General features: G+C 39.7%; 1 protein-coding gene across 16 annotated transcripts in view; it reads left to right on the top strand.

Annotated features, from left to right (window-relative positions):
• nr2c1 (nuclear receptor subfamily 2, group C, member 1) overlaps positions 1–19,242 on the top strand; it is a 103,152-nt gene that overhangs the window by 31,429 nt on the left and 52,481 nt on the right. For 14 of the 16 annotated variants that reach the window (XM_059654721.1, XM_059654717.1, XM_059654726.1 and 11 more), the window contains 2 exons: positions 6,473–6,529; positions 16,761–16,839. In XM_059654721.1, coding sequence (XP_059510704.1) covers positions 16,783–16,839 — 57 coding nt within the window. In that variant the 5' untranslated portion in view covers positions 6,473–6,529; positions 16,761–16,782. Of the gene's footprint in view, positions 1–6,472; positions 6,530–15,698; positions 15,780–16,760; positions 16,840–19,242 lie in introns of those variants that run through there. The other 2 variants (XM_059654723.1, XM_059654719.1) reach the window with 2 other exon arrangements.

The raw sequence follows: 19,242 nt of genomic DNA, 5'->3' as shown, positions 1-19,242 counted from the left end.
CATTTGGAATTTGGCAACACAGTAGGGTGCTGAGAGCACATCCTTGGGAGCGCTCCAGTGTTGAGTGTTATCATGGAGGAGGTGCAGTTGTTTATCTTCACTGGAGTCTGTGGGTCGGGAAGCTGAGGATCCAGTTGCAGAGGGCGGAGCCATGACCAAGGTCTTGTAGTTTTGAGATCAGTCTGGAGGGGACAATGGAATTGAAGGTGGAGTTATAGTTGATGAGCAAGAGTCTGAGGTAGGTATCTTTGCCCAGGTAATACAGGGATGAGTGTAGTCCTAGGGAAATGGTGTCCGCTGTGGACCTCTTACATCTTGTGGACTTCTGGTTTTCACTAGGACCAAGAATGATGAAGATAAATCCAGACCTGGAAAATTCAAGTGAAAGGACAATGTGGATGTGAGTGTTTCAATTTTTAAGCTTTGTCCTTTCGAACATTAGAATGCTCAGAATCATCATAACATTCAGAGATTTTGGACTTGAGTTCATACAGCTAGTGTGCTCCGTACAAGGGTGACGTCTTATGTAGCATTATGTAGACTGTCCTTACTGTCCAGGAACAACATTTATGAGCAGCCAAACTTAGTTTTTTAAAAACCCTAAAGCAAATTGTGGAAGTGAAATCTATAAAATGATTCCCTCGGAAGGCATAATTAGTGGAGGAGATAAAACAAAAACACCTTTTGTTGCCTTACACCCTGCCCCCGCAATAACCGCCCGAAAAGAATCCCCCCTCATCCTCACATACCACCCCACCAACCTCTAGATACAACGCATCATCCTCTGACACTTCCGCCATCTACAATCCGACCCCACCACCCAAGACATTTTTCCATCCCCACCCTTGTCTGCCTTCCGGAGAGACCACTCTCTCCGTGACTCCCTTGTCCGCTCCACACTCCTCTCCAACCCCACCACACTAGGCACCTTCCCCTGCAACCGCAGGAAGTGCTACACTTGCCTCCACACCTCCTCCCTCACCCCTATCCCAGGCCCCAAGATGACTTTCCACATTAAGCAGAGGTTCACCTGCACATCTGCCAATGTGGTATACTGTATCCACTGTACCCAGTGTGGCTCCCTCTACATTGGGGACACCAAGCGGAGGCTTGGGGACCGCTTTGCAGAACACCTCCGCTCGTTTCGCAATAAACAACTGCACCTCCCAGTCGCAAACCATTTTAACTCCCCCTCCCATTCCTCAGACGACATGTCCATCATGGGCATCCTGCAGTGCCACAATGATGCCACCGGTAGGTTGCAGGAACAGCAACTCATATTCCGCTTGGGAACCCTGCAGCCCAATGGTATCAATGTGGACTTCACAAGCTTCAAAATCTCCCCTTGCCCCCACTGCATCTCAAAACCAGCCCAGCACGTCCCCGCCTCCCTAACCTGTTCTTCTTCTCACCTATCCCCTCCTCCCACCTCAAGCCGCACCTCCATTTCTCACCACCTAACCTCTTCCTGCCTCCTTGACCTGTCCGTCCTCTCCGGACTGACCTATCTCCTCCCTACCTCCCCACCTACACTCTTCTCTCCACCTATCTTCTCATCTATCCATCTTCGGTCCGCCTCCCCCTCTCTCCCTATTTATTTCAGAACCCTCTCCCCATCCCCCTCTCTCTGATGAAGGGTCTAGGCCCGAAACGTCAGCTTTTGTGCTCCTGAGATGCTGCTTGGCCTGCTGTGTTCATCCAGCTTCACACTTTGTTATCTTGGATTCTCCAGCATCTGTGGTTCCCATTATCTCTGAACATCTTCTGTTGCATCTACTACTGTTATGAGGTGCTTTGTTTAAGTATAAGAGAATGATCTCTAATTTTATGGAGTGATCTAACCGTTGCTGTATACGGTGAGACAAGAGTTGCCCTCTTCAATGATGTTTAGTGAGAGATATCTGTGTTTTCAATGTGCTGAAGTTAACACGAAACTTTCCTATACTGTTAGAATATTACTGTGATTCAAAATTAAAATTCTTCTGGATGCAGCACATGGATTTGGATGGATTCACTCTTTGACAATTCCACCTTCTTTGAAATTTTCTCTAAATGGTAGACAAAATATTTTCTCTTCAGAGAATGCATGATTGCTGTGCAATATACAAAACAATAAAATCAATTTCTTGTTCTTTTTAGCACTCCATAAAGATCTCCCAATGAAGCAAAATCTGGTCTTCCTTTCAGAATTCTGGAAATTTTGTATGCTTCCTATTTTAATTTTGGGCTTTTTTCTTGTCCCTTGTTAGTCAATTCTGATCTTTTGAATGTTCCTCGTAAAAGAAAAAATGACAAATTAGATCTGACAATGAGTTTAATGGCATAATTTGAGTCATGTTGGTATTGAATTTTTTTTATTTCCTTGATCACTAGTCATAGGAAGTTGCAAAAGTAGTTTCATGTTTTAACAATGGTTAAAAGGAACTGAATATCGCTGTTTTGAAGTGATGTATTGATGGCACTCTTTTTTTGGCAAAATCATATCATCTAGGTTGGGTTAGTAAATGTGGTGTTGACTGGTCGAGTTGCACCATCTATGTGGATTTGTTCTGTTTAAAAATTGCACTGACCTGATTTGTTGTTCATTTAACATCCAAAACGGGATAATCATTGCTTTCACACCCAATCAGCAGTATTGATGAACTAAGATCATTTTTTTAAAAAGTGTGCTGCAACGAAAAGATTTGGAAGCCACAGAATATATACGTTCTCAGTTTTAATGCAAATAAGTCAGAACAATATATGGAAACCAAATACTACAAGGACTGAAAACATTGCTTTTTTACATGTAATAGGTGGGCTTCGATAGATCCCTGACTGATCGGTATTGTCTTTCAAAATACATTTTTCAAGATCAGTTAAAGTTGGTTTTGCTTTCCTCCCACATGTGAGTGCACTTAGCCACTTCTTGCACCACCTGTAGCAGCCCTTATGATAAATGGTCCAATTCCGTTTGGTCAACAATTTTTGTAGGTCTGTCATTTTACCATCAGAACATCAAACTCCTTTAATCTCCTAACTAGATAGCTTGGTACCTCAGCATATTTGTGTCACAATGCCATGCGTTGACCCAGGTCACCGATGGAACTGAATTGTGAGGCAGCGAGTGCTTTGTTCTGACTTAAGAAGAAAATAGCTGGTCAGACCAAGTGTACTTTTTGACTGCTGTTTTGTTTACTCCAATCATTCCCCAGGCTAGGGTCTGCCCTAAGTGGAGAAATGCACCTTTCTTATCACCTCTACTCGGAACCTTCTCTCCTGATATAACCATGCCCAGCTACTAGTAAAGATTTACTGAGCAGACAGTCAGCTGTAGGTAAATTACAGTGCATTGTACTGAAAGGATTGTTTTTATGGGAAACACACCTATAATACATGTAATTGCGCGGTAATTCTGAGATTGGCAACTAGTACACTAAGAATAAGGTTCACTTTGTGCCTAATCTAACTGGAAGGAATGTTTGCTGCAATAGTGCAGAATGGTTAAATGTTTTGTTTTGACATTCAAAGCATCCTGCAATAACATTTCATGTTTTTCAAGGCATTGCTTTGAAAACATGTAATTCATGTCTTCTCTGGCTGATATCTGTCTTGCCCCTGTGAAGATCCAGAGATGAACATAATGACGAACATGTACAGGCTGTTGAGTGAAGTGTGCATTCAGTCTACCCTGATCCTTTCTTCATTTGGTGTGAAATAGTATGCATTGGATAGCGATTAAGATCAGGAAGCCTGTGACTGTTGAACAGTCTGATAATTAATGAATAGTCATATGATTTTCATTGTTTAGATTTTGAAATAACATTGATAACTCTGCGGCCACTTTCTTTGACTCTCCGGGATGTAGACCAGCAGGTCCTGGGGACTTAACAACTTTCAGCCCCATTACTTTTTCCATTACAACCTTCTTGCTAATACTAATTTCATTTAACTCATGAACATGACATCGGACATTTATTGCCATTATGCTGTTGATCAGAACTTTTGACTGTACTGATTTTAGTATGTCCTCAAGTAGCTCAGCAGAGTTTCTGTGGCGGAAATAGGAGATACTGGTTGTCTTTGTGTAGATATTTTAGCATTTGCCTCTTTTCCTCACGTAGAGATGAACATCAATCTATTCTGGTTTTTGGACTATTCATCCTGTTGAAATAATTACCAAGAGAATGTTTAATCTTCATTTCTTCTAAGTGGTGCCTTACTGATAGAAGTGCAAAGTTATAGTGGTGACCAGATTTCCAGCAAAAGCAGAAACCTCATTTTATTGCTGTGACATTTAAATTATGTTGCTACCAAGCTGTACAACCTTATAGTAATACCAACAAATTACTGGAGATCTGAAATAAAAACATTGTGGGAAAGAAACACAGCAGGTCTGGCAGCAACTGTGGAGAGAAAAACAATTAACGTTTTGAAACCAATGTGACTCCTCTTCAGAATTGAAGGGGGTTTGAAAGGAGATAGATTTTACATTTAACAAGGGAGGAGAATGAAATGGAATAAATGGTAAAGGTGCCCCAAACCTCAAGGCAAAGCAGGTATTAATGTTAATAGAGAAGTGATTTGGTTGGTGATGTTGTTTAATAACAGAAAAATAGATCAGCTTCACTGAGAACAAACTGATATAAAAAAAACACCGGAGTGTTTGTGGTTTGAAAGTATTTAACTCAATGTTGAGTCCTGATGGCTATAAAGTGCACAAATGGGAAATGAACTACTGTTCTTCAAGCTTGTGTTGGATTTCACTGGAACACTGTAGAAGGCGTAGCTGAGCAACATTAACATGAGAGGAAAATGGCATTTTGAAATGGCAAGCAACTAGAGGGCCATGGCCATTCTCATGGATAGAGGAGAGGTGTTCCACAAAGCAGTTCCCCAGTCTGAATTTGGCCTCACCTGTACACAGAGACTGCATTGTGAACAGCAAATGCATTGGACTAAATTAAAAGAAGTCCAAATAAATTACTGCTTCACTTTGAAATTGTTTGCCTAGTAAAGAGAGAGGATATAAAGGGCCAATGTTAAACTTTCTGCGATTGTATTGGTGGGAGAGATGTTGAAGAAGTGTTTGGAGTGACATTGGAATGTCTCAGAGTGTTATGGAGAAAGTGTTTCCTGCAGAATGTTGACAAGGAAGGGCGCGGTGTATTTGGCTGTGACATCCCGCTGGAGGTGATAAAAATGACAACGGATCATCCTTCGAGTTGGCGGCTGGTGCAGTGGAAACATAACAGAAGTGGACCATTCACTTCCTCAAGCCTATTCTGTTTTTCATTGAGATCATGGATGATCCGTTGGTTCAAAGTCTCCATTCCACTTACCCCCATTAACACTGCATCCCATGCCGAACAAGAATCTGTCCACCTCTGTCTTAAAATATTCAATGACCCTGCCCACACTGCCTTCTGAGGCAGAGAGTTCCAAAGTCACACAGCCTTTGAGGGAAAAATAATCTCCTCTACTCTGTTCTAAAAGGGCAAGCACTGATTTTAAATTCAGTTCTCCCCACAAGAGGAAACATTCTTTCCACATCCATCTTTTCAAGAAAATGAGGACTAAGGATCCTTATGGCAATTATAAATTCTCCTGAATCTGTTTTTAATGGACAGGAATGTGCCTTAACCAAATTTTTCCTTTTTGTGCACTTTTAGAAGCTTTTACAGTCCATTTGTTTTCTGCCAGATTGCATTAAAATTCTTTTCCTTCCTTATCAGTGTCTCCGTCCTCTTGCTGTATTCATAAAAACTTCTAAATCGTCAGATTTAGTACTATTTTTGGTCACTTCATAAGCCTTTTCTTTTAACCTTCAACATCCTTTCTCAGCCACGGTTAACTCCTTTTTTGAGTTTTTGAACCTTAAAGGGATGTGTAGTTGCTGTAAGCCTTGTAATAAAATAATCCTAACACTACTGTCCATTATCTGCAAGTAGGCATACACTAAAAGGTATTTTCCCAGCTCAGCTCAACCAACCCGTGCCTCATGCCTGCATAATTTCCCTTATTCATATTTAACCCTTGCTTCGGATTGAACCTAACATCCACTCCAGAGACGCAAGTACCTAACCTAGGCTTCCATTACAGTGCAATACGGAGTGGATGCTACCTCATTAGAAAAACCGTCCCTGGATAAACCTTTGAATATCTGACAGTTTATGTTGATATAAAAGATTAAATTCGTATTGGAAGCTATTCCCACTGTTTTGGTAACAGTGTTTCCTGTTGAACAATACCATTAAATGTAGATGACCTGTGGTTTATCCCTTGGCCCAGCAAGACCCCTCAAATTGGCTACAGCAGCTGAGTACAACATTGACTATGTTCGAAAAGGAATTTATTTGTTGTGAACCACTTTGGGATGTGCTAAGGACGTAAAAATGTATTGTGCAGAGCTTTGTATTATACGTTGCCAATCACAGTCATATTTATAAAATGCTAATAAGTGTCAACTTGTTTTGTCTATTTCATCCTGCAGATTAGTAGGGTGTCATTCATCTGAAGTGTTGGGCTGGAGAAGGAAGGATATAACACGGTAAGCAGCAGAGAATTCTGAATCAAACCTCTACAATTGAAGCTGTAACTTGAATTCAGCTTGCACATTTGCAGTGTGTTTATACATGGAATTCATACTGTTTAACATTGTATGCCAAATATTCCATAAAATAGATAAACTGGCTTAACATATATGTGGTGCAGCTATTGGTACAAGAAATGTCCTTTAATTAGTCTGAGACAAAGTGAATGAACATTATGCATTAGCTCCTTTTTGCACACAATTCCATTAATTGCATGTTAAAGGGCAAGGTAAAAAACACACATTCTTGGCTATAAAATGAAGAGAAGTTAGATAAGCTAAAAATCTTATTACTTAACTACAGTGTTAATTCATTAAGGCAAATATGAACAATCTGTGTCAAACTTTTTATGGACTGTTCATGTGGCCAGTTTTGTTTACAGTACATGTTACTTTATTTTGAGGATAAAGTTATAGTTATTTTCAATATGGAAGTGCTCTGCTTTGCAGCACACCTGTGAATAGCATCATGCTTGTTTGCTAACATAAAGCTTACTACTTTGATTTGATGTTGTGGCCTATATTAGACACCAGTGACTTTAAAGAAGAAATTCAGACTTCCGTTTATTAACCAAAAGAATTACAACAATAGCTTTTGTACTTTTTAAAGGAAATTTATTTTGCTGTGCAAGAGCTGAACAGAGCAAGCACTGCTAGGTTTAACGCTATATTTTGAAAGCGCTCTTACATCAAACCAGAGAATCTTAACAGAATACTTCCTGTTCTACTTTTATTTCCATCCAGGAAATCCCCTACACTTGACATTATCTTGCTGGTTCCTTCATCTCTCCTGGATTCAAACCAAAGTGCACCACAAGTCTTGGGAAATGATTTTCCTCGTCTGTGCTATTTTCAGAGGCAGTACCCAATTATTTTTAGGGCTACCCTTGAGATTTTCTTGAGTGCTACTTTTTGAATTTGGAAGGTTTTCCCGTTGATTTTTAGTGGCTTCAACTTTATTTTGACAAACTCTAGTGATATAGTCCAATAGTAACAACAACCTTTGTGTTTGCATTGACATATGAGGTCTTAGGGCTGTCGAGAAATGGAATTGTGGAGTAACTGCATCAAAATCATCAGTAATTACCAGCCCTCTGTGAAGTTTAAAGCCACAAAACAAACATTCAGCATTAATTCTTAGATACTGCATATTTAAATTGGTATACTGAAAGTGCAGCATGGATCTTGCTGCTGCTGGGCTTGCAGGCTTAGTTAAAGATTTATGACAGTTTTTTTCCAGTTATTACAATTATGATGTTCTACTAATGCAAGATTATTATTCATTCTGTTTTGGTAACATTCAAAAAACCCATAAAAACAAGACACATTTTTTAAACTGACTTTTTCTTAGATGAGCTTTTAAGAGTCTGCAGTGAATGGCTGAGGTTTTTTATATTAAATTCATAAGCTAAAGAAGGTGTATGTGTTTTATAGAAGTTCTTTTACATGTCAAATGTTTGTTTTGAAAAACCAAGCAGCTGCTTTAAATAAAGAGTTGTGTTTTCATTTTGGCGAGTCTTACACATGTTGGCTCAGGAGATTTTTTTTCTTTGAGGAATTTATTGAAGAGGAGTTTATTATTCAGTTAATCAGCTAAGTGGTTGATTTTTATTTCGTTTTAAATGTTTGATATATGCATTTAATGTTTCAGTTTTAACATTATATTCTGTAGGTAATGAGGTGTTTATTTATGAGGTGTTATTGAAACATTCATTTTAAGCTTAATGTTATTAAGGGCATATATGAGGTGCAGAGTGAGATGGCTAGTAGATTTAGAAAAGTAATCCCGCTGTGTAATAAATCAGATAAATGGGTGACTGTCAGGAAAGGTAAGAAGTTAGTTCTAAAGTTTCCAGTGGCGCTTCCTCTAAAAATGTTCAGTTTTTAGAATTGTAGAAGGGGGTCATCTCTGAGGAAAATAGAAGGGCCAGACAGTTATTGGACACTTGTAATGATCCTTATGTTAGGCAGCATTTGACAAGATTTAATAGAATTATTGTTATAGGGGACTCTCCTGTCAGGGACATAGATAGGATATTCTGTGGCAGTGAGCATAAATTTTGGATGATTTGTTGCTTTCCTGGTTCTTGGATGAAGGATGTCCCCAAATGTTTCAAGCATATAGTTAAAGGTGAGTTGAGAAGCCAGATATTATTGTACGCATTAGTAGGAAAATCACTTAGGGAAAACAGTGCAGAGTGAACTTGAGGTTAGATGGAAGACTTAAAAAAAAACTTTGAAAGTAGTAATTTCTGGTTGAGTTCCAATTCCAAACTCAAACAGGGGAAGGAATGAAAGTTTAAAGGAGACAAACCAATTGCTAAAGAGTTGGTGTATTGTTCAGAGATTCAGGTTTTTGGACAATTGGAATATCTTTTGGGATGGAAAAGACCCGATCAAAAAGGATGGGTCTAACCTAAACTGGAAAAGGATCGCTATCTTAGCAGGGAAATTTGCTCATTCCATTAAGGGAGACTTCTCTCTGATAGAGAGGGGGAGTGGAGGAATTCTAAGTAGCAATATAAGTAGAAGGATTGATTGGCTACACCTTGATGGGGAAAGTTCTGAATGTGAGGAGAGCACATCAATTAGAAAGAAATTCAAGTGACAATATGTGGTAAGTCTGAAGAATTAAGTTTCATTTATTCCAATGCAAGGGGTCTTACAGGTAAGGCTGATGAACTTGGCACGTTTAAGAACATGGGATTAGGACATCATAACTATTACAGAAACTTGACTGACAGATAAGATTGGCAGCTCAATGTTCTGGGTTTTAGATGCTACAGGAAGGATAGAAAAGGAGGAAGGAAAGGAGGGTGGCATTTTTGATTAAAGAATTTATTACTGCTGGAACGACAGAAGATACTTCTGAAAAATCGTCCAGTAAAAATGTATGGTAGGAATTACAAATAAGAGAGGAACAACCACTTTGGGATTGTGCTATAGGTCCCCGCAGTAGTTAGAGGGAAATTGAGAAACAGATATGTAGGGAGCTCTCAGATATATGTAAGCATAATAAGGTTGTAGCAATGGGGAGTTTAAATTTGTCAAACATTGACCAGGGCTACCATTAGTGTTAAAGGTTTGGATGGTGAAGAATTTGTAAAATGTGTTCAAGAAAATTTTCTTTATCAATATGTGAATGCCCCTACTAAAGAAAGAGCAAAACTAGACCTTCTTTAGGGCAATAAGGCAGGGCTAGTGGCTGAAGTAAAATTGGGAGAACATTTTGGGTCTAGCGATGATAAGTCTGTTGGAACTTAGAGCAGTACAGCACAGTACAGGGCCTTCAGCCCATGATGTTGTGCCAAGCTATTATCCTACTCTAAGATCAAATTCCCGTGCATACCCTACATTTTACTATTATCCACGTGCCTATCCCAAGAGTCACTTGAATGCCCCTAAAGTTCTGACTCCAGTACCACCACTGACAGTGCATTCCATGCACCCACCACTCTCTCTAAAGAACCTCCCTCTGATATCTCACCTCTACCTTCCTCCAGTCACCTTAAAATTATGCCCCCTCGTAGTAGCCATTTCTGCCCTGGGAAAAGTTCTCTGGCTGTCCACTCTATCAATGCCTTTCATCATCTTGTAACCTCTATCAAGTCACCTCTTATCCTTCTTCGCTGCAGTAAGAAAAGTCCTAGCTCCCTCAACCTTTCATCATAAGACCTGCCCTCCAGTCTAGGCTGCATCCTGGTAAATCTCCTCTGTAAAGCTTCCACATCCTTCCTGTAATGAGGTAACCAGAACTGAACGCTATTCCAAGTGTGGTGTAACCAGGCTTTATAGAGCTGCAGCATAACCTTGCAGCTTTGATATTCAGTTCCCCTGCCAATGAAAGCCAACACACCATATGCCTTCATAACAGCTCTGCCAGTTTGGGTGGCAATTTTGAAGGATCCATGGATGTGGACCCCAAGATCCCTTTTCTTCCACACTGCCAAGAATCCTGCCATTAACCCCGTATTCTGCATTCAAATTTGACCTTCCAAAATTAATCACTTCACACTTTTCCGTGTTGAATTCCATCTGCCACTTGTTTGCCCACCTCTCCATCATGTCAATGCCCCATTGTAACCTACAACAGCCCTCCACATTATCCACAACTTGACCAACTTTTGTAACATTGGCAAACCTATTAACCCACCCTTCCACTTCCTCGTTCAAGTCATTTATAAAGATCACGAAGAGCAGAGGCCCCAGAACAGATCCCTGCAGAACACCAGTGGTCACCAAGCTCCAGGCTGAATGCTTTCCATCTGCTACCCCACTTTGTTTTCTATTGGACAGCTGATTCTGTACCCAGACAGCCAAATTTCCCTGAACCCCGTGCCTCCTTATTTTCTGAATGAGCCTACCATGGGGAACCTTATCAAATGCCTTGCTAAAATCCTAATGCACCACATCCACTGTCCATCCTCCTTCCTAACATCAACCTGACCAAGCATATCAGCCTGTTTCACAATGTCCTCACAAATGTCAAGGTCTCTCTTGCTTTGAATACTGAAGCAAAGTATTCATTAAGGACCTCCCCTACCACTCCAACTCCAGGCGCAAGTTCCCTCCACTATACCTGATTGGTCCTACCCTCACTGTGGCTATCCTCTTGCTCCTTACATAAGAACAGAATACCTTGGGATTTTCCTTGATCCTACCTGCCACGATTTTTTCATACCCTCTTTTAGCTCTCCTAAGTCCATTCTTCAGTTCCATCCTGGCTACCTTGTAACTTTCTAGAGCCCTAGTATCAAGATGGTTATTGAAAAGGGTAAGCCTTCTATAAAAGTTAGTTTTAAATTGGAGTATGGCAAATTTTAATGGGATTGGACAAGAACTTTCAAAAGTTGATTGGAGTAAACTGTTCATGGGTAAAAGGACGTCTGACAAGTGGGATCTGTTCAATAGTGTGATGATGAGAGTTCAGAGGCATTTTCTTCTTGTTAGCGTGAAGGGTAAAGCCGGTAAGATTAAGGAACAATGGACAAATGAAAATGTTGAGGCTCTGGTCAAGAATTAAAGAGAATCTTATTTTGGATATTGAGAACTTGGTTCAATCGCATCTCTTAATATAAAGGGTGTGGGGACATGCTTAACAGAGAAATCAGGAAGGCAAAGAGGAGATATGAGATAACGTTGGCAGAAAAGGCTAAGGATAATCTAAAGAGATTCTACAAATACAGTAAGAGTAAGAGGGTAGTTAGAGAACAGGTGGAGCCTCTTAAAGGACAGGGTCGTCTTTATGTTGAACTCCAGGGGATGGGAGAGGTACAAAATGAACATTTTGTGTCAGTTTTTACTGTGGAGAAATAAATTGAGTCTGGAGAATGCAGAGAAATTCACATTACAGAAGAGAAGATTGGGGAAGTTTTAGAGAATATAAAGGTGGATAAATGTTTGGAACCTGATCTAGTGTATCCTGGCACTTTTGAGGGAGTCTGGTGAGTTGTCTCTTGAAGAGAAAGTGGCTAACGTTTTACCTTTTGTTTAAGGAAGGTGGTAAGGAGAAATCGGAGAACTATGGACCTGTGAGTCTGACTTTGTTTCTGGGTAAATTGTTGAAAGTGATTATAAAAGGCAAGATTTACGGACGTTTAGAGAGGCAAAAATTAATTAGGGATAGTCAGCGTGGTTTTGTGCGAGGAAAATAATGTTTCACAAACTTGATTGAGTTTTTTGAGGAAGTTACCAAAAAGATTGATGGCAGAGCAGTAGACATTGTTTATTTGGATTTTAGTAAAGTCTTTAACAAGGTTCCACATGGTAGACTAATTAGTAAAGTTAGGTTACATGGGATTCATGGTGTACCAATTGGATACATAATTGGCTTAATGGCAGGAGACAGTAGTGGTAAGGGTTGCTTTTCAGACTGAAGGCCTGCAACCACCATTGTTTCACATGGATCAGTTTCGGGCCCTCTTTTGCTTGGAGTTCATAGAAATGATTTGGATGAGAATAAAGAAGGTATGGTTGCTAAGTTTGCAGACAACACTAAAATTGGTGGCATAGTATGCAGTGAATAAAGTTTCATAAGATTACGGAGGGAACTTGATCAAATGGGTTGAAATGGTCTAAAAATCTGGATAAATGTGAGGTTTTGCATTTTGGCCCAATAACTAAGGATAGGGCTTGTACAGTTAATGGTAGAGCCTTGGGTAGTGTTGTAGAACAATGGGACCCAGGGCTGCAAGTGCATAACTCTTTGAAATTTGCTTCACATATTGACAGGCTGGCTAAAAAGGCATTTGGTGAGCTTACCTTCATTGTTCAGTCCTTGGTGTATAGGAAGTGGGATGTTATGTTGAGGCTGAACAGGACATTGGTGAGGCATCTTCTGGAATACTGTCCAGTTCTGGTTGCCCACTTATAGGAAGGATATTGTCAAGGGGGTTCAGATGAGATTTACCAAAATGTTGCTGTTAATGAAAGGTTTGAGTTACAAAGAAAGGCTGGGTAGGCTGGGACGTTTCCTCTGGACCATAGGGTGTTGAGAGGTGACCTGATAGAAGTTTATAAAATAATGTGAGTATAGATAGAGTTAATGGCAGTTGTCTTTTCCCTAGGATGGGTGATTTCAAGAGTAAGGGGTGCATTTCTAAGATGAGAGGAGAGAGATTAAAATGACGTGAGAGGCAGAATTTTTGAGGATGATTCACATGTGGAATGAACTTCCTGAGGAAGTGGCAGATGTGGGTACAATTACAACATTTAAAAGACATTCGGGTAGGTACATGAATAGGAAAGGTTTAGAGGGATATGGGCCAGGAGCCGGTAGTGGGGTTAGTTTATTTTGGAATTATGTGTAAAAAAAGTCTGTAATTGTCCAGTTTGGCAAGGAGCAACATTACCTTAATGATTAGTTCTGAGGTGTCGAGTGAATCAAAGAGGTTTAGTATGCAAGTATAGCAAGTGTCAGAAAAGCCAAAAGTCTATTATCATTTTGCGCAAGGGAAGTTGGATGCAAGTAGTGAAGAAGGCATTTAGTACGCTTGCCTTTATTGGTTAGTGCATTGAGTAGAGGAGTCAGGAGGTCATGTTGTAGCTATAAAGGACATTGGCTATGCCACAGTTGCAATACTGCATTCTATTCTGGCCTCTCTGCGAGAGGAAGAATGTTATGAAACTTGAAAGGGTTCGGAAACAATTTACAAGGATGTTACCTGGGTTGGAAGATTTGAGCTGCAGAGAGAGAGGCTGAATAGGCTGGGGCTATTTTCCCTGGACCTTTTGAGGCTGAGGGGTGACCTTTATAGGGATTTATAAAATCATGAGGGGCATGGATAGGGTAAATTGACAAGGTCTTTCCCCATGGTAGGGGAGTCCAAAACTAGAGGACGTCGGTTTAAGGTGAGTGAGGAAAGATTTAAAAGGGACATAAGGGACAACTTTTTCATGCAGAGGGTGATGCATGTATTGAATGAGCAGCGAGAAGAAGTTGTAGAGGCTGGTAGAGTGACCACATTTAAAAGGCACCAGGATGGGTATATAAATAGGAAGGGTTTAGAGGGATATGGGTCAAATGCTGGCAAATGTGACTAGATTTATTTAGGATATCTGGTCAGCATGGATGAGTTAGACCAAAGGATCCATTTCTGTACTGCATATCTCTATGACTCTATCAGGAGCTTACGCTGCAGTTATACAGGGCATTGATAAGGCTTCCCCTGGAACATGGTGCATGGTGTTGAGCACCTTTATTTGTGAAAGAATGTGAATGCATTAGAAGTAGTTCACAGAAGGATTCAGATTTATGTGGAATAGAGTTGAGATGAGGTATGCTCTACCATTGCAAAAATTTGAACAAGCTAGGCTTGTATCCACTCAAGTTGAAAAGGATAAGAAGTGACCTAATTGTAATGTATAATATTCTGACAAGTGTAGACAGGGTAGATGTGGAGAGGATAGAACATAGAACATTACAGCACAGTACAGGCCCTTCGGCCCTCGATGTTGCGCCGACCTGTCATATCGATCTCAAGCCCATCTAACCTACACTATTTCATGTACGTCCATATGCCTGTCCAATGACGACTTAAACGTACCTAAAGTTGGCGAATCTACTACCGTTGCAGGCAAAGTGTTCCATTCCCTTACTACTCTGAGTAAAGAAACTACCTCTGACATCTGTCCTATATCTTTCACCCCTCAATTTAAAGCTATGCCCCCTCGTGCTCGCCGTCACCATCCTAGGAAAAAGGCTCTCCCTATCCACCCTATCTAACCCTCTGATTATTTTATATGTTTCAATTAAGTCACCTCTCAACCACCTTCTCTCTAATGAAAACAGCCTCAAGTCCCTCAGCCTTCCCTCCATACCAGGCAACATCCTAGTAAATCTCCTCTGCACCCTTTCCAAAGCTTCCACATCCTTCTTATAATGCGGTGACCAGAACTGTACACAATACTCCCAAGTGTGGCCGCACCAGAGTTTTGTACAGCTTCTCCATAACCTCTTGGTTCCGGAACTCGATCCCTCTATTAATAAAAGCTAAAACACTGTATGCCCTCTTAACAGCCCTGTCAACCTGGGTGGCAACTTTCAAGGATCTGTGTACATGGACACCGAGATCTCTCTGCTCATCTACACTACTAAGAATCTTACCATTAAGTCCTGTACTTTGCCTTCTGGTTACTCCTACCAAAGTGCATCACCTCACACTTGTCTGCATTAAACTCCATTTGCCACCTCTCAGCCCAGCTCTGCAGCTTATCTATGTCTCTCTGCAACCTGTAGCATCCTTCGTCACTATGCACAACTCCACCGACCTTAGTGTCGTCTGCAAATTTACTAACCCATCCTTCTACGCCCTCATCCAGGTCATTTATAAAAATGACAAACAGCAGTGGACCCAACACCGACCCTTGCGGTACACCACTAGTAACTGCTGCCCAGGATGAACATTTCCCATCAACTACCACCCTCTGTCTTCTTCCAGCAAGCCAATTTCCGATCCAAACTGCTATATCTCCCACAATTCCATTCCTCCGCATTGGATGTTTTCTGTTTTGGGAAAATCTTGATCTAGAGGTAGTTGTTTAAATATCAGGGGTCATACATTTTAAACAAGCATGTTTCTTCTCCCCCTCATTGTTGACAGTGATTGGAACTCCCTTCCTGAAAAGGTGGTAGCAAAGTCCTTGAGTACTGTACTTTTAAAGCAAAGGTAGATGGATTCTTGTGAAGCCAAGTGAAAGTTTAACAAAGGTAAGCAGGAATGCAGAGTTGAGTTTACAATCAGATCAGCCAGTGTCTTGTTGAATGGTGGAACAGGCTCAAGTAGTTGAATGGCCTGCTCCTATTCCTAATTTGTATTTTCACGTACATCTGTTTCAAGAAAGCATGCAACTGCTCTAGTTTGCCTGGGAGAACCTTGGTAGTATTTATGGATAAAATATTTAAACTGTTGTATTCTTGACAGGCAGAATGAACATATTAAGGCAATTAATTTAATTTTCGCTTCAGAATAAAAGGTATTAGTACAGAGGAATGCAGTTCAGAAAGTAGAACAATTTCCCCTAACACAAAAATCAAATTAGTTCAGGAAACCCAGTCCCCTTCTCAGTGGATTCTAGTCTGGAGCTGTCAAGCCAGGGGGAATTAGGTAGAAATCTTCAATTTATTTAGATTAAACTAAAAAAGTTTAGATCATCAGAATTATGAAACTTTCATGCCAATGGAGCTGTAATTGAAAAATTGCTTATACAGTTTACAAAGAGGAAACTTCAACGTGTCCGTTAAGTAAAAGATTTGAAAGCTGCGAAAGAAGTGATACATCTCTGGGATTGAATCTCTACAAGAGATGACATGAGAAGTGGTTGGAAAGTTTGACTAGGTTAAGATTTTTATACTTTTTCCATGTTTATTTATATAGCTTTACTGTTTACTTATCTAATAAATCTTTCTTTTGTTGTTAAAGAACATCTGCCTCTTTGTGACTAATCACCACATTAACCAGCTGCAGACCTTAAATATATAATCTATCAAGCCAGGTTTCATTCTAGGATCTGACTTATCCAGCATTACCATTAGCTGAGATGACAACAAGTGCGTTGCATTGGTGATGACTGACAATTAACAGCCAAATGTTCTTGAAATTTAAACAAAAAGCTTCAACAAAATATGCCTCTTTTCAGCATTTCTCAAGTTTTGTATGTCCAAATAACTATTTGTATGTATTTCTTCCAGGAAGTGCCCATGAATATTCTGAATGGCAAACAATATGGAGGAGCTGGCACAGCAGATTGCTGAACATCAAATGGCTGAGGTATTGGACAATATTCTTAAAGCAGCTTTCCAAAAACTTAATTTTAGGATGCATTTCATCAGTTTCGTAGTCTGATCCTGGAGTTCACTGTTTCTCCCTTGGAAGAGGAAACTTGTATCAACCACATATCATGGGAAATGCTTAGCACCAAGTTGATGCTTGCATGTAGAAAACCAACCACGTGAATGGATTAGTTTGTTTTTCAAATTGAAGATTTTGTTTGAGATGATACTATGCTACAGTACTATTTGAATGCAAATATCTCCTTGAGAGGTACTGAAAACAAATTTAATGGAATTGCATTTTCAACTACCATGGACAATGGTTGACTGACTTTGATGTTCACCAGGATGTAAAAATACTAAAATACGTTAGCAGTTGGAGGAACCTCCAATAATTAGAGTTTTTTAAAATACATTTAACGTTATATTTTGATCAACTGTAGTTAAGTTATCAAGGTGTTAAATATATCTTTTATACTATGTTCCAGAGCTTGAAAGATATAATCTATGGACCTAGTGCCTGAGGCATTTGCCTTTTACTGAGAATGGGCTAACAGACTACTACAAAACTTGTTTAGTTGATATGTGATATACTTTGTAGAATGTGTCATCTTTCATTACAGCAAAAGTGAAAAGTAATTAAGCTTGTAATTTACAGACTGTTTTGACAGGTGGAAATATTGATTTGTAAATACGTGGTCTCAAACTGGTTGAATTTTATACTTTGAATTTTTAATCAGCAGCTACCCTTTAGTTCTGAGTCATCCATCATTAAACAAGGAACTTGCAAACTGGAGTGTGCATTTACGTGCTCACTACTTTATAACTTAAGACACTGAGACTTAGAGAAGCTTTGCATTGATAGTCTGGTTATTAGAATGCGTCATATACTGTCATTTGATCTTGTTGAGCAGGAAATGGGCATTATCAAATGGCTATAAACCAGCAAGTGCTTTATTTTGTATTAAGTACCACACCATATAAACCACAGAGGCATATTACATTGTTTTCCTTCATGTCAAAAAACAGTTTTCTGCTAACTGTCAACTTTTCTTGAAAGCACGATTCATTCCTTATTTTAAAATAGTCTCTTTGGAGCCAATGCCGTCTTGGCTGGATTCGACTGACTTTTTTTTCTTACCTAGAATATGGGCATCACTGGCAAGGTCAGCATGTATGCCTATTCCTAATGTCCTTGAACTCAATGATTTGCTAGGTTTTTTGAGAGGACAGTTAGAGTCAAATATGTTGCTGTGGGCCTGGAATCCCATCTAGACCAGACCAGGTGAGGATGGAAGATTTCTTTCCCTAAAGGATGTTAATGAACCTGATGTATTTTTATCCTGGTTTCATGGTCAACATCACTGAGATTAGATTTGATTAATTGAATTTAAATTCAGTGTCCCCAGTACATTAAACTGGGCTCTGGGTTACTCAACTAGTGACATTACCACTACACCAATGTCTCCCTTAAGTGAGATACTGTCAACCTCGGCGATGTATTTTAAATCCTTGACTGATGTATTCTAACATAGGGCATAAAGCATACTATTTCTCATCGTTGTTTTCAGTAATAAAGTGATGGGTTGAATGGCCTCCTTCAGTATTGCAAAGTTCTATTCCCATTCCTGGTGTAACACATGAGATTTTAAAGACAACAGGTAATTCTAGTGTGTAATATATTTCATTAGTTGATAGCAACATGTCATTAGCCAGGGTTGGCCAGCTGACTCACCAGCAAAGCATAATTCTTGCTTTCAAGAACTGCCGAGTAGTTAAAATAAGTGTTTAATACAAAGTAATGATGTAACTCGATCCTACAGAGGTAATTTCAGGACTCCTCTTGCTACGCATTGGCATTTGGAACTACTTACTATGTGTTGTCAGAGCATAACCAAAGAAACAGAAACCGGGCTAGATCATTTAGGTCTTTAAATCAGTGCCGTGTTACTATGACCAAGCTTTGCCTTTAAAGGACCAACAAAGCAATTATTTACTTATTAATGTCTCCTTATTTCCTTCAAGATATTTTGATTTTAGTGAAACTTTGTTCTATCCTGAAATAGCAAGGTAAAAAGACAGGAAAAAGTAAATTGTATGCTGTAGCCAAAATTGTGCAGCTTTTCAGCAAACCAGGAGAGTTTAGGGTGGCCATATCACTTATGATCCCATTGAATGGTGGAAAAGACTCAATAGGCAAAACGGCATTTGCTCCTACTACTTATGGTCTTAAACCAAAATGTTGTGTTAAAGTTGGTCAGTGAGAAGTATTTGTGATCTTGAGTTTATAAGTGGCACTGTAGAAGATGAGTTATGTTTCAGTGTTTAGGCAAATCTATAGTAATCAGTTTTTGTGTTCATACTTTAACTTGCGGTGCATAAGATGACTGGAGTGTGAGAT

This window comes from Stegostoma tigrinum, chromosome 25 (genome assembly GCF_030684315.1).
Source record: "Stegostoma tigrinum isolate sSteTig4 chromosome 25, sSteTig4.hap1, whole genome shotgun sequence".
In the NCBI taxonomy this organism is placed as follows: domain Eukaryota; kingdom Metazoa; phylum Chordata; class Chondrichthyes; order Orectolobiformes; family Stegostomatidae; genus Stegostoma; species Stegostoma tigrinum.
Note: the sequence above shows the minus strand (reverse complement) of the source record. Positions and strands in the feature narration are given on the sequence as shown.